We start from the raw sequence: 17,260 nt of genomic DNA on the forward strand, positions 1-17,260 counted from the left end.
CTAATAATAGTGATGCCCAAGAATGGAAATGAATCAAACATAAATACTGTAGCATGGCATCGTGCATGCATATTGTAGTAGCCAAGAATGTATTCTCCAATTTAAGAAAAAATAGAACTCCTAAATTGAAGCTCTCTTGAATACCAAATTTAGTGGATATTTCACCACCTTAAATGGTTGCAACACTGAAGAGTTGACGTTCTCCAATGGTTGACTGAAATTAGAAACCTTGGTTTCTTCTCCCAAGTTCTTATCAAATGCAATTCACAACAATCAGATGATTAACAATGAAGCTCTCACCTCTATTTATTCTTTTCTTTCACCCTTCTAGATGGAGATAAAATATTATTTAATTGCATTCTCTAGAGGCTTCCCCCTTTCCAATACAATAATTAGTTGTATTTCTAGAAAATGCACTCTCTAGAAGCTTCTCCATTGAAATGCAATAATTAATTGTGCTTCTAAAAAATTAAATTAATTAAATATAAATTTACCTTTTTAATTTTAATTTATTTAATGAATTTATACAAAATTAATTTAATCAATTTCTCCTTATTTCTCCGCTTAGCCTTTGGAGAATGTAAAGGCTAAGAACTCTACTAAGATGCTAAAAAGATGGGGACACTACAATCTATAATCTTACATTTAGACCATATCTACTTCTTGCATTCATATCTAAGTCTTGCATTTTGGGAATAAAACACTTGTGTTAGTAGATCAAAGTCATAATCACCATCCATACGTAAGTCAACAAGGCTTGGGTGCTCTTGTTGAGCCTCTTTGAGGTTGTGAGGTGAGTTATTTGTCAAGTTCAAATTTCTTTTAATTTACAATGTTTGGTTTAATTTAATGTTGATTGAATTCATGTACATACATGATTGTTAACTAACCTTCTTGGTGTTTGAGTTTGATCCCGGTAGGTATTTTTTCTCATATATATGGGTCACACTTAATTACACTAGCAATTGAGATTTCTTAGCATTGTGTAATGGTGGAGCTCCTTGCATGTAGTGCTATCAAGATATTTTTAAATCAATACTCATTACAAAATATACACATTTATTGGAAAGGTTGATATCACTCATATATATTGTCTCTACACATCCATTTATTATTGGTAATTTAAATTACTCATTCTTCTCTATTACTATAGGTCACTATGAAACCTTTTCTCTTTTGGCGCATGATTCCCCTTCATTGCTAGGTTATTGTGTTGCACTACTAGATTGGGTTTGTCCTTTAGTGTGTGCTTACCATTTGATGTCATCTCTTAAGGTTGGGTATTACTTTTCTTAGAGTTGGTTCACTTGCTACCATTAGTAATGTGAGTGCTACTTGTGATCCCCTTTCATTCCTACTACTATCACTAGTGGTTAGACATTTTATTATGTGGATAGTAACAATGCTTCTCATACTTTGAGGGAGAAATTGTGTCCCATTCCTACTACCAACTCATCTCTTGTGGTTGTTTGTAGTTAATATGTAGTATAATTTAGACGAAGTTCAATAAATGCGGTGGTTATAATTTACAAATTTTGCAACCTCTAGCCTTCTCCTTTTGATCTTCATAGATGTGTGTTGAATTCTTGGAGACCTCTTGTGAGTAATATTGAGATGTTCTCAAACGCTATCATTTTTCCTTACATCCTTTTCTTATAAGGACAAAAAATTGGTGCTAGGAAGATTGTGGAAATGGGGAGGCAATTCTCTCCATTTAAAGCCTAGATGAAATTCCTTTCACCTCTTGTCAAGATATTAAATGTGTGTCTAATAGAAGTTTTCATGTTATAAGGTCACGAGAAATAGTATTTGGCTGCTTCTTGAAGGTTGATAATTCTACATCCTATAGTGGGCACTCTACTTATTATCACAACTCAAACAACCTATTAAACAAACTGTGTGACTAATAATAATAATAAGTTATTTCTCAACAACTTAATATTAATATGATACTTAATTATCACACACGTATATTACCACCCAGAAATCCAACAACTTATTTTATGCATCTTATTATTCCTAACTCCTAGGTGAACACAAATTCCTAGCACAAGGTACATGTCATGATCTTGTCTAATCTTATGCCTTAACTTTGTCTCTATAAGAAACACATCTCAGTGTGCATTTCATAGTCATTCATTCATTCAAGCATCCATTATTAAGTTTGTCAAGCAACTATTTCTAGGGTTTTGGTAGGTCATTGGTTCTTCCATTGACAAATCAAAAGATAATATTTCTTGGAATATTGTAAGAAGGGAGAAACACGTATTCATTCCCAACCTAACATTGTTGAGCTTAGACCTTGTGGGGTCCTAATTCCTTTTTGTTGTCTTAATAGTTTGGTTGTAGATGCACCTCTTTCTTTTGGTCACACTTTTCCTTAGAGCCACCTTGGGTTTGTTTTTGTCTTGCCTTTGGGAAGTCTTTGTAAAGGTTTGTGAACCTTTTTTCCCGCTTAATAAAACATATTTCCCTTGAGGTAATTATTTTTTATTCAATGAAATGTATGCAAGGCTTTGAAGGGAGAATTCATGATCATATCGTTTGATTTCAATCCTTATATATTCAAGTTATATATCAAACTCTAAATGATGACTTAAATTTTTTTTATTAAAACTTTGGGGAGTCTTTGTAAAGGTTTGTGAACCTTTTTTCCCGCTTAATAAAACACATTTGCCTTGAGGTAATTATTTTTTATTCGATGAAATGTATGCGAGGCTTTGAAGTGAGAATTCGTGATCATATCATTTGATTTCAATCCTTATATATTCAACTTATATATCAAACTCTAAGTGATGGCTTAAATGATTTTTTATTAAAAGTTCATTACCCACCATTCGAGAGTATGTTGAATAGCTATACCTCATTCATCAACTTTGCACAATTATAACATATTGAATTGAAATTATTAAAATACAAATCTTGACATTCCTTACCACAACTATCCTACACTTTTAAATTTCTATCAAAAAATTCCATTTAAAATTATCACAATGTTTCACATAGATAATATAGGCCCTATGAAATTATGCTTCTACATCTTCAATAGTCGTTAATAGCATATATTAAGTTAAACGTAAACTCTATAATCCCTTGAATAATGTAAAACAATATTTATTACTAGTGCATATTATAATTTAGTCTAGTTTTTTTGTGGTTATCAAAGAAGTAATAAACTCATATAAAACAATGTGTATGTTTGAAACATAAAAAGAAAAATGTCATTTTATGATCCACAATACCACCTATGTGTTTTCATTTTATGATCCACAATACCACCTATGTGTTTTCATATACCATGACAACGTTATGGGACAACCCATACTCCTTGTGGGAGACAACTAACTATGCTACAAATGAAGCATTAACTTGTGACCTCTCTATCAAGAGTGCACACCTTGTAGATAATAACATGATACATATAAAAAGTCTTTATATAAAAGACACATCACTTTAAAATTTCTCATAATTGAAAACTTAAAAATTTAAATAAATCTTTTTCCTCATCATACTTATTCACATTATTTACCAAATGCATATTAAATGATAATACATCTCTAGATTTCCCCAAACTCTAAGGGAATATTCATAGTCACCATGACTGTAACATCCAACTGATCTTGCATTCTGTTACAATATCAAACTCACTCCTTACATGTCACTCAATTTAAAAAATAAATTCTTCCTAATGGAGGCAAATTTATGTTAATGGAATATGTTCGCTATGCCAACAAGTTAGTCCTAAGATGAAAAATAAGGTCAGCATCTTCCTAGAAGCAAAGTCAAAAATATGACAAACGGGATGAAATTGTTATCCTAACAAAAGAACGATGGCAATCAGAAGACGATGAGAAGTAGAAAGAGAGCTGAATGAATATATAATGGATCTTCCACAACTATCCATATCACCAATTGAAGGTGATCCATCTTGCCAGTCCGTTGATGGTGAAAAAGAGGGAGAGTAAGAGGGGGCAGCAACAGGAGAGATGAAAGTACGAGTCTTTTCTTCATGATTACAGTATTTGTCCCATGTATCTAAGGCTGTTGCACAAAACAAACAAACATTCCTTTAGAAACATTAAAGACTTCGCAAATTTAACAAATTTTCCATAAGTTATCTATGTTAGAAGCTCCAATTTGTAATCCTCGCGTATAAATTGTTGATGATCAGCTACAAAGAGTGACCCTAAACCTCATACAATTGTTATGTTAATTGAAAATTTACCCTAAGCTTGTTTCACTGAACCCTGTGAAGGATACAAAAACCAAAATCTTGAACATTGATCACAATCATATTGGAAAACCAAAAGTTTTGGGCATTAAATACAATATCCCCATCACAAGGCTCCCAAAATTTGCAAGGGTTAAAGATGTGTAAAATATATTGAATGCGGCTGTCCTCCATACAAAATGTACTATCCTCTATACAAAATGCACTGTTGATCAAATTTCAGAAAATCGAAAAGACATTGGACTTTCTCGCATTTGCTCTTCATGATCTACATATTTCATGATCGAAAACAGCAAAAAAATTGGAAAAATATCATGAATCTGAAGAAAAATTAATTTATTTTTAATCTTTGGTGCATTTTGTATGGAGCTTAGCCAGCACCAAATACATTCGACCCCTTGTACATACCTCGAGTTGAAAGGGTCCAGTTCTGGTCATAACTCACTGCCCAGAAGAAGTATCCCAACAAGCCCCTGTTTTTGGAAAACTTAATCTTCATCTCCACAGTCTCTTCATTGTCATAGCTAATCCACACATCTCCAGCATAACAATAAGCAGAGGCAGTAAAATAGTCAACAACAACAGTAGCGTTATGTTTTCTTATGAAGTGTTCAATCTCTTGAAACATCATGAATCCTGTCTGGTTGCTTAATCTCTGCCTTGGGCCAGCAGCAACAGCAGGGGATCCTATCCTCACCTTCTCCTTGTTCTTAAGCATCCATGATCTCCCATACATTGGTATCCCCATCACTACTTTGTTTGGAGGAATGCCTGAATCTAACCACGACCCAATACCATAATTACTACTCAAATGGCTTGTAACATCATACAAAGCAGAATGGGCTCCAGTATGGGAAGAAGCATCCCAAGCACCATGATAATCAAAGCACATCACATTTATCCAGTCCAGATTATCTGCAATGCTCTGAATGGGGTAATCCCTGCTTTCCCCATCAAAGAAATGCTCAGAAAAATACACTGCAGATGTCAATAGTAGAGGCTCTAAACCTGAAGTCATGGCTTCCAGGTGCACTTTTTCCCTCCATTCATCAAACAAGTGCCCTAAATTGTCCATGTCAACCCTAGTTGTAGGGAACTCCCAAGCCAAATCCAATCCATGGAATCCATTATCTCTTGCCAATGCTATGCTAGAGTCTATAAAACTCTTTCTTAGTGAAGAATTGGAGGCCATGATTGAAAACAATGTTGCATTGCTGGAACCACCTCCAATGGAAATAAGTGTCTTCACAGAGCTATTGAGTTCCTGCAGAGTTGGGGAAAAACCTTGAAAAATCTGATGCTGTTCTTCGGGCACAATCACATTGAATGTATGGTTATCCAGATCTAGAAAGGCATAGAAGAGATGGGTGTAGAGAGAAGCATTGATATTCCATGTGGGCATGTACGGGTTTGAATCCCAAGGCCAGTAACCTGCCCTAACTGGGTTTGCAGTGCTTGAAACACAGCCACAATCCCCTGAATCCATTAATGGAGACGATGGAACAATGGCAATGCAACAGAATGCATTGTAGAGGGAGATTGTTATGCACAATTGAAGCCCAAAAGAGTCCGTTAGTGCCATCACTGACTTACCTGCTATCTTTGGGGGTTTTCAGGATGGATTTGAAAGGAGTTTTGTTGTGGATGGCGTTCTACTTGTGGTTCCATAACCAAGAATCTTCGAGTGAATGATATCGTACATGAACTAGAGACAAAGTTGGAATGTATCTCGAGTTGGAGCTTTGATTTTTGGTTAGTTTATAGTGGGTGGAAACTAGAAAGTAAACTGTCATGTTACCTAGAGTGGCTAACCTCTTAGATTTAATAATGGTGAAGGTGGGGAGCCGTTCATAAGGTTCCAAGTAGAGTAGACAAATTTGGTATCACGGACATCTAAGGGGTGCATATATGCATAGGTGTTAGTTCACTCAATACTCTTTTAAATTTATAGGAGAAATGAAATGAAAGGGTTTTAATGAGGTATGTACTATTATCTTTCTAAGATATCCAAAGATTAGTTATATTATCTATTGTAATTTCTTCAGGTTAGTGGATCTGTATTAGGAGAAAGAACTATAAGGAACTATATTACTTCTTATATAGATTATTTACGGATACATTTGATTTTGATAATTACTTTTTTTTTTATAATGTCTTATGTGATTTATTCCAGTTTTTCAGTACTCAAGAGGAACAATGTGGGATATATTATGCATGTAAGAGTAATAAATTAAAGCAACATGAAAACACATCTTCCATTGTCCCATTTCACATTTGCTTTGATAAACAATACATTTGCATTTGGAATAATCTCGCCTCATCTCTCATTTACTTTCACAAGACAATGCATAATTAATCAAATATTATTGTCTCATTTCTCATTTGCTTTGATAACAAAAAATTGAACAATTGATTTAATATTTATGCATAAATGTCTCAACTTATCTATTGATACTAATAAAGTTGCGCAATTGATTTTATTAGTAACTTACAAACTAGGTTAAAGGTTTGTTAATAGTATATTGTAATGTATTCAGGTTAGTGAATCTTTATTAGGAGAAGGAACTATATTAGTTCTTATATAGATTATTTAGTGTACATTTGATTTTGATTTTTTCTTTTTTCTTTTTGTCTCTCATGCGATTTAACTAGTTGTGACTATTGTTCTTGCTTTTCAATAGTAAATAGGAATGTTGTGGGATGCATTATGCATGTAAGGGCTATAAATTTAAAGTGACATCAAAACATATCTTCCATTGTCCCATTGTTTCATTCGCTTTGATAAACAACACATTTGCATTATCGGTTCCGTACTATTGCCCCATTACTCATTTGTTTTGACAACAACAAAATTTGCACAATTGGTCCAATACTATTGCCCTATTTTCTACTCACTTTGACAACCAAAATATTTGCATAATAGATGGAATACTCTTGCCTCATTTCTCATCAAAACAATGTATAATTAATCAAATATTATGGTCTCATTTCTCATTTGCTTTGATAACAAAAAAAATTGCACAATTGATTTTATTAGTAACTTATAGACTATTATTGACCTACTAAATAATATTTTAATAAAAATTTAAAAATCTCATCTAACATTGGTTTCCTTGAACTAATTATTGGTTCACTAGAATAGAGGTCTTAAGTTTTTCTTTCTTGTTTTATACATTGAACATTTGGGAATTGATGCACAAAAGCAAGGGCTAAGATGGAGGATGTCATATCATGTAGGAGTTAATTGTACTTGAAAAAAAATGAGGACATTTAAAGAATTGGATGAAATTTATTTGCTTTTTCCTTAGTGGAATTTGTATGGAGAATCTAGTCTTTGTAGCCAAAGGGGGGAATATCTTTTGAATTAATCTCTAGCTTTTACTTGCCTCTTTTTAAGTAAGTGTAAACGCATGGTGAAACATGTCTTCTCTTTGATTTGGATGATAAGACACATTAGCATCCATTTACGAGCACGGAAAGGGAAAGAAGTGGATAGTGGAATTATGGTATGTACAAAATTCATTACTTTTATGGGATGAGATGTTTGGGGAATCTCAAGTAATGATATTATTTTTTATAATCAATTTTGATTAATTAAAAATTAATAATAATAATATAAGTAAGTTAAATTGAATATTATATTTTAAGATAAAAGAATTTGGTTAGATAAGTTATTTTAAATATATGAAGTGTTAAGTTCACTTAAAATAAGTATGCATTAAATTTTAGATTTTTTTATTTTTTGGTTGGTGGTATCTATTTTATTTTTAAAATTAGGGTACAATTTGGCCTTCATTTTTTATGATGTCAAAATCTTTGTTTCAACAAGACTTGATTTATATAGACTCATTCATAATTATTCAACTTATATAATGAAAATTTATTTTTCATCATGTTATTTTTAAGTGTAGAATTAAATCTAATGTGTAGATCTAAACTTTGTCCATTTCAGTAATTAGAACTTGCTCATCTTGATATATGCAACCTAATTTTAAAGAACATTATTGACTAACATTGTTAAAAAAACTTGCTAAGATAGTATTGTTCTCTTTTGGTCCAACCCTGTTACCAAATAGCAAAAAGAAAAAAGGAAAATGAATTTGAGTGGCATGGAAATATAAAAAATCATCATAACCATAATTCAACCATAGTAATTATAGTAGTTGTTGATATTTTTTATTATATATACTTTGCTTTGATTGGTTATGTTGATATTAATATTTGTATTCTCTTGCACTAATATGGAAAATTATGCAAATGTGGAATCTAGTTTACAAAACAACTTCTAGATTAGGAAACCAATTCTTATGATTTTTAATTATTTCTTTAATTTGTTTTGAAGGAGGAAGGAAGAAAATTACTTGACATACAAATTATACATAAAACTATTTTTCTTTAAAGGCATTTGTTGTTTATACAATTAAATGTGTTTTATGTTTTGCCAATCAATACTTGTGAATTGTTAATTTTACTTCAAACTTATAATTTTTTATATTAAAATAATGTCATAATTATGCATACCTTCAATATCAAAATTGTAGATTTTTTCATAAATATGATAAGAATGGAAAAATAACTAGATAATCAACTATAGAACAAAAGAACACACAAATAGACAAAACATAAAGTTATTTATTTATCCACTAGCATTTACATCCAATGTGAAAGGTTGGTTAATATTTTCACATAGGAACAATATCTTACCCTGAAGGCATGAATTCTAAGAAATATAAATATTTCTTTGTATAAATATAAGATAATAATATTCATTCCATTTTCTAAAGAACTCATAATATGAAAAGATAATCATGTAGGGATCCATATAATTGGAACTATAGTTAACATTTTCAATCATAATTTGGGATGACAGTTAAAAATCTTTCTTCAAGCTTATTTTATTATAAGTTGTCTTTTACTTTTGTCAATGAGAAACTTTCAATTGGTTTGCTTTTTAAACTTTGCATTACTCTTGACCAATAGAAAAATGATTTTGAATTGTTACAATATCCTTGAAGTATAGTAGCACTATATATTTATTGCATGATCAAATATTTCTAAGGTCTTTTCTTTTATAAAATGAATTCTATCAATTATTTTGTTAATTACAAGCACCCAAGAAAGGAGCATTGCCCTTACAGATTCATTGCCATGAGGATGTTAATGAAATAAAAACATAAACTAGTGTGTAGAGATTTAGAAAAAAGGTCACTAATCACATAGTGATTTATAATAAAGGCCACTAATCACACATAGTCATTTATAATAAAGATCATTAATCACACATAGTCAACAAATAAATCTTCTAGAAAATCATTAAGTGGATACATGATTTTAAAAGGCCAAAACCACATAGGTCAATAGAGACTACCAATAATACTCAACCAAAATTCCTTCCATTGAAACTTTTTAAATCTTCTTAGTACAAACAAGGCTTTCAAAAGACTTCATATGAATAATAATATCACTTTGAGGCAAATTCACCCACCTGTGGTAACAACTGTGATACCCCCAATATTATTAAATAATTTATTTTTTTTATGTGACAAACAATTAATGTATTTATCTCTCGGGCCGACTCTTTATTTTATTTTGTATATCCTATCAGCCTGTCAACACTTTTGTAATCCTTAGGGAAGCTCCCCTGAAGCCCTTTATAAGGCCAGTTTGTAGGTTGTTGTAGGCATGCAACTTGGATTACTTCATTTTACTACAAATTCTAGTTGAAGTTCAGTGTTGTTTGTCATTTTGAAAGTGAAATATATTCCCTAGTTGTCTTCTGCAATTCTTGAGGGTGGGGCTACACTTGATTTTATTAATTCATTAGTTGTGAAACAAAGAGGTTTGGCTACAAAGGCACATGTAGGATTCCAAGTCAATATAGCAGGAGGAAACCTCTTATCATGTGCCCATCTTGTCCCACAACTAAGCATTATCATGGGAAACCATACTGTGATAGATGACTTCTTTATAGTAGATTTGGATCACATTGAAGTCATATTAGGAATCTAGTGGATGGAAACTCTCAATGAGTACGCACAGGTTTTCAAATGGATGGATTTTAATTTGAATTGGATGAAAAGAAGGTGGTTCTAAGGGGAATGTCAAATGGAGGGCTACATGAAATCTTGATACAATAGATATAAGCCATTTTTTTACATGATGACATTATCTTGGTAGTATTTTGTTTGATCTCAACAAAATTGGTGAAGGGGAAATAGGCTAACTACTAAGATGATAAGGTTTAGGTAGTGTTGGATAAGCACAATACGGTCTTCACTAACATCCCTCCTAGCATATCTCTAGATAGGGGCTTTGAGCACACCACTAAGTTGGAGGAAGGAGCCAAAATTGTCATCACTACACCCTATTGTTAGAGTGGGGTTGTTAGTACACCAAAAGACCGATCTAGTAGTACCCATTACAACCACTCAACTTGTATTACATAGGAGGTGGTTAAGCCCTTATCATGAATCTCAAGGGGAGTGCTAAACATTTTTTTCCAACAATCTCCTCCTCAGCATTACCTGAGGGTCAGAGGATTCAAACCTCTAAGCAAGCTTTGATACCACTTGTTAGAGTGGGGTTTCAGTTATACCAAAAGATTGATATGTTAGCACTCGATACAACTACTCAACTTATAGTACATATGAGGCAGTTAATCCATCATCATGAATCCCAAGGAGAGTGCTAAACAATTTTGTCAACATCTACTGCCATTCTAAAATGTTTAAGGATGAGATAGAAAAGATGATCGAAGAACTCCTGGAAAAAGGATGAATGGGGCCTAGTTACATCTCCTTTGCATTGTCAGTGGTGTTGGTTAAGAAGAAGGATGTAACAATTTGAATGCATGTGGACTATTGTGCATTGGAGAATAAAACTATAAAAAATAGGTATCCCATTCCTAGAATCAATGATTTGTTGGATGATTTACAGAATACGATCTATCTTTCCAAAATAGATCTTCATTCTAGTTACCATAAGATTCACATGAGGGAGAGTGATGTGGATAAGAGTGTCTTATGTTGTCATTATTGTCATTATGAGTTCTTAGTCATGCCATTTGGTTTGACTAATGCTTCAGTAGCTCTCCAATCATGCATGAGCCACCTCTTTAACAAACAAACATAAAAATTCCTATTGGTATTTTTTCATGACATACTTATTTATATAAGACATGGGAGGAATATTTGAAGCATTTGGATGAAGTGCTTGGGATCATGGAGTCAAAATCACTATTTTCCAAGAGATCTAAATGTGAATTTGGAATGAAAGAGATATTGTATATAGGGCACATAAGTAGTGCTTGAGGGGTTTGGGTACATCAGGAAAAGATTCAAGCCATCTTAGATTGGTTGCCACCCAAGACTCTCTAATCTATGTGGATTCCTTGGGTTGTGTAGTTGTTATAGAAGATTCATGAAGGTGTTCTCTCAACTTAGTGCACCACTAACAAACCTAACGAAAAAGGGATCTTTATATTGGGATGAGAAAAACAACATATCCTTGTAAAGTTGAAGGAAGTCATGAGTTCATGTATGGTATCAGTTCTACCTAACCTCAGTTGACCCATCATCTTGTAATGTGATGCATCAGGAGAAGGTATCAAGGCAATATTGATGCGGGATCGTTACCCTATTGCATTCAAGAGTCAAAACCTATCAATACCAGATTGATTGTAATCCATCTATGACAAAGATATGCTCACCATCATACACAAATTTATAAAGTTTTGGCAGTATCTCATTTGTCCAAAATTTGTCAAATAGACAAATCCCAGTAGCTTGAGATATTTATTGGAGAAAAGAGATTGGAATGGATGACAAAAAAGGTGGGTGAGAAAAATCTAAGAATTTGACTTTGACATTGAGTATGTGAAGGAAGAAAATAATGTAGTGGTTGATGCTCTATCAAGAAGGCCTGCAATATGTTCTTTGTCCTAGATTTTATTAGACTAGAAGGAGCACCTATTGGCTGAATACTCCAAGATCATATTTTCATGTCAGTTGATGGATGGTCAAGCGCAAGATAATAGGTATAAGGTGATAGGAAAAATAATATACTACAAGGGTGGGATCTATTTTCTTTCCAAATCCAAAATAAAGGAGAGAATTTTGAAGGAGATGGACGACTCACCTTTGGCTAGACACATAAGATACCTAAAGACATACAAGAAGATTCAAGAATTATTTGCATGGAAGAACATCAATAATGATATCTTGTAGTATGTATAGGAATGTTCTACCTTCCAACAAAACAAATCTAAGCACACTTTACCAATAGGGCTTCTTTAACTATTGCCAATCCTGACCAAAAGTGTCTGAATGTATCTCAATGGATTTCATCACTAGGCTACCTAAAGTTTAAGGAAAGGATTACATTTTTTCATGGTTGACCGTTTGACCAAGTATTCCCATTTATGTACAATCCCTACTACCTAAAGTTTAAGGAAAGGATTACATTTTTTCATGGTTGACCGTTTGACCAAGTATTCCCATTTATGTACAATCCCTACTAGATACCAAACATCTCAAGTGGTAGAGTTATTCTTTCATGAGGTTTTTCGCTTACATGGTCTCCTACAAAATATAGTAAGTGATAGAGATAGCCATTTTATTAGTACTTTTTTAATGGACTTATTTGGACTAGCAAGGACAGAGTTTTCCCCAAGTATTTGTTACCATCCACAGTCAAATGGATAGCTAGAGATTGTGAGAAAATGGTTGGAGGGATACCTAAGGAACTATTTTTTGGCTCAACAAAAGACATCAGTTCATTGGCTACATTTGGGTGAGCATTGTTACAATAATAACTATCACATGTAAATAGGCATGACACCCTTCAAATAATTGTATGGTTAAAAACCTTCATTGTTTATAGATCTAGCATTGGCCAACAGTCATGCATTGAGGGCTAAAGATTAGGTACAAAAGAGTTTAGATATCATGAGATCTCTCAAGGAATATTTACAGAGGGCTCAAAACTAACAGAAGATGTACGCTGACTGATGCTAGGTGGAGAGAAGTTTTGACATTAGTGATCTGGTATACCTTAGGCTTCAACCATATAGATAATCCTCCCTGAATTTGTGTGGTAAGGAGAAGTTAAAATCATGCTTCTATGGAACATACATAATGGTTTGAAGGGTAGGAGAAGTATCCTACAAATTGGATATTTCTAAAGGGACTCGAGTCCATAATGTTTCTCATGTGTCATGTTTGAAGAAGGTAGTTGGACAACATGTCATAGTGTCAAAGGAATTACCTCCCATATATGAAAAGGGGAAATTAATTCTAGAGCTAGCTGATATTATAGATGTACAAGAAAAGATACTCAAGTCTTGCATCATTAAGGATTATCTAGTATGATGGAAAGATCTTTTGGTTCGAGATTCCACCTAGGAAGGTGAGATAATTCTAGAGCATCCAAGTCTTCAATTTCTTGAGGGAAAGAAATTATTGGGCCTAGAGGACTGTGATATCCCCAAAACTATTACATAATAATTTATGTATTGTTCCTATGCGTATAAAAAATAAGTATGGTGGGAAAGACCATAATATAGATATTATGCATACAAAGGAAGGCAAAAGGTAATATACGATGGTGTGAGTTGAGGTAGTCTATATGTTAGAATGGAGGGGTCAAATCCATACGGTGGAGAGAATATCTTAGCATATAGTCATAGTGGTGATTGGTGTAAGGGTATGGTAGTGAATGTAGTGATGTATAATTTGGAAAATCAAGGTCATATAGTAATGTGGGTATTGTATGGAGTTGGAAGGAGTGTGGTAGAGAAGTACAAGGAGATGGGACATTCAAGATGGAGAGAGAATGGTTGTGTGTATAATGAAGTTGGAGAGAACAATAGAGGGAGTGTGGTGGTGGAAACAATATGTCATACATAGAGATAAGGCATATAATGGAAAATATGGCTTGAAGTTGTAAAACTAAAAGGTTGTATAGTAGGAGTGTATTGATGTGATATTCAACTATGTAGAAACTACTATAAATCACTTAATTTAAGATATTCACCAAACACAAAAAAGTATGCCAAATATGGCTTGAAGTTGTACAACTAAAAGGTTGTATAGTAGGAGTGTATTGATGTGATATTCAACTATGTGGAAACTACTATAAATCACTTAATTTAAGATATTCACCAAACACAAAAAAGTATGCCAAAAATAACGATTTGACAAATTATAGCCGAAACATAGTATTATATAGAAAACAAAGATGACACTCAGACTTGTTAGATCCAAGCAAGCATTACAGAGGATGAAATAAGATGAGGGTTAAATCCTACTAAAATCATGATAGCTAACTAGGAAAGATATTACACTTTTGAAATGGAAAATAATACTGAACTCACACTAGAATTTTAATACAAAGAAACAATCCAAATTACATGCCTACAACAACCTACAAACTAACCTTATAAAGGGCTTCAAAGAAGCTTCCTAAAGGATTAAAAAGGGCTGAAAAATTGACATGGTATACATAATTAAAATAAAGAGTGGGCCTTAGAGATAAATACATTGGTTGTCATCCACATAGCAAAAATTATTATTTAATATTATTGGGAATATCAGTCTCCTCTTGGCCCAAAAATTGGTTTCCCTCAAGTAATTATAGACCTAGATGCTCCATAATTTTCTTGCCTTCCTAGGTGGCATTCTCAACTAGAAGGTCCTTCCATCTTATTCTTCTATTGGGATGATCATACATATATTTCACTTGTGTGTGAGATCAGTCATTTTTCATCATTTATGCAATGTTCTCATATCACTTAGTACTTGCAAAAGTACCTTTAGCTTAAGAGACCAACAAGTAGAGACATTGTACACAATAGGAAGCCTAAGGCTAGATAGAAAGGAAGTTAGAGGCCACATGGTAACAAGTTTTAGGTTGCACCAAAGGAAGATGGAATAAAGAAGGTGCCATACGGAGTTTGGATCTACTATCCAAAAAGTATATAGTGAATTGCAACATTATGTGTCAGATAAGATAATATTAGAACACTAATTTCATAGGATATATGCCAAACAAGAATAGATGTAAGAGATAATTATACAATATAACTCCAATGACACAAGGTATATTAATCTCCAAATGATAGTACTTGATTACATATGTGCATTGAACAAGATCTGAGTAGATATAGAATAGTTGCCAAATGATGATAATTACCAAATCTCACACACAAGTGAAATATCCAAATAATATCTCCATCAAAAGAATAGGGTGGTGCTAAACAACCAAAACTGCAATAGGTAGAGTAGGGAGGATATTCCACCTCCAAAACTATGCTCAATGATCCCTCAACCTTTAGCTTCTAAAAATACAAAGAAAAGTCAAATCCAATCCATGATGAATTGCAATGCCCAACCATCACCTTATAAAGGCCTCCAAGAAAAATCTAGAGACTTACAAGTACATGTCAACAATATTATTTATTTTATTATTTTATTAATTTATGCCCCATATTTATTAATTGATTAAAGGTTCTTTATTATTTAATTTTATGCTAGGGACCAATTAATTGATTAATTATTACATTAAAATTGGGGAAATCACAAATCCTCACTACCTAAAGATTTCTTGCCCTCAAGAAATCCATAATTTAATGAAAGGCCATTAGCTCCAAGGTTTCAAACTAATTGTGTTGTAGAATGAATTCATTGGCATTGTAAGGAAACTTGCAAGAAAGAATATAACTGTTTCCACATAACCCATAATAGATCTGAAATAAATATGTAATTAAAATCCACATGCAAGAGAATAGACAACACACCCACAAAAATTTGTGACACAAGATATACCCTAGGAAATCCTTAGTGAGGGAAAAATCCAGCCTCCAAAAGCATCCATCACTATTTATTATTCAACAAAAATACCATTGCAATAAAACCATGGAAGCCTTCAATGCCATAGCCACAACCAAGCAATCCATGTAAAAAAAAATGAACCCATACATCCCATGCCATGCTTCCAACCTTCACAAATGCTCCCTTGGCTAACTTGTCAAGCCTTGTCCTGCTCAACTCTTGCCTTTTTGCCTTCTATCTTCTCCTACCAACAACTACCCTTGTGGCTACTTATATAGTAGCAAGTCCCACAAAACCACCAAGTGGTATTACATAAACCATGTGCTACCTAACCCATTGACCCCACATTTAATATTGAAAATTTAATTATTTTCCCCAATATTAAATAGTTACATGAAATATTATCACAATGTTATAATACAACTCATCAAGTATATCCCATGGGAATATTTACATGTTGCATATCCATCTAGGTGCAACATTACATAATAAAATAAAACAATACAATATAACAATATTATGCACTGTGTGTAACACCCATTATCTCAATAGACATTAATATTCTCTTGTAACACATTGTCATCAAACTTCCACTACACCACTCTATCATAATCATGCTTGAGTTTGTAGTCACCCATATCCCAAAGATTCCAATCACAAAATACATAATTGACATGAGGATCATTAAACTCATATGGAGCACTATAGTATAGGTAGAGTCTATTTCTCTCACCACGAAGTCCCTCATAAGAAATTATTGTAGTTATTACCATTAGAGGATAGAATCTAGAATAAATTGATGGTAGCAATTGTTCATGTTGGTGTTTTCAAACTACCAAGTTTCTCTAAACCCAATGCCCAGATGCATAAGATTAAAAAAAGCCTAAGAAATAGCTAGATCCCATATTCAATAGGATTAATCTTAGATCTAAACCAACTTCAATAGAGTACATACACTCTCTACACTTTAGGCTCTGTAAGGCCAAGGTAGGTGCACCTTAGGGATTGAAATGAGTAGTTATTTGATTTCTTCTTCAAAACTAATTTGATCACACTCTTATTTTTAGATCTATCCCCTATAGCATAAAATGGTCAACAATCATCTTGCATAAGGGTAAATGACTCCTTGATTATAGTAGCTAACTATACCTTAGAGGAAAGCTATTACAAACAAGTAATGACCAATAGTTTGATTCTTCAT

The 17,260-nt window shown here is 33.0% G+C and overlaps 1 protein-coding gene across 1 annotated transcript; it reads right to left on the bottom strand.

The window, feature by feature from the left end:
* Positions 1 to 3,484: 3,484 nt before the first annotated feature.
* LOC149533369 (class V chitinase-like) lies at positions 3,485 to 5,925 on the bottom strand. Its single transcript, XM_089806093.1, has 2 exons — positions 4,640 to 5,925; positions 3,485 to 4,041 (listed from the first exon to the last, which is right to left on the bottom strand). The coding sequence occupies exons 1-2, from the start codon at positions 5,811 to 5,813 to the stop codon at positions 3,812 to 3,814; spliced, it is 1,404 nt and encodes a 467-aa protein (XP_089662219.1). The 5' UTR covers positions 5,814 to 5,925; the 3' UTR covers positions 3,485 to 3,811.
* Positions 5,926 to 17,260: the final 11,335 nt, after the last annotated feature.

The sequence above is a fragment of the Cupressus sempervirens genome, chromosome 10, assembly GCF_028749045.1.
Source record: "Cupressus sempervirens isolate cs-2001-9-10 chromosome 10, ASM2874904v1, whole genome shotgun sequence".
Lineage (NCBI taxonomy): Eukaryota > Viridiplantae > Streptophyta > Pinopsida > Cupressales > Cupressaceae > Cupressus > Cupressus sempervirens.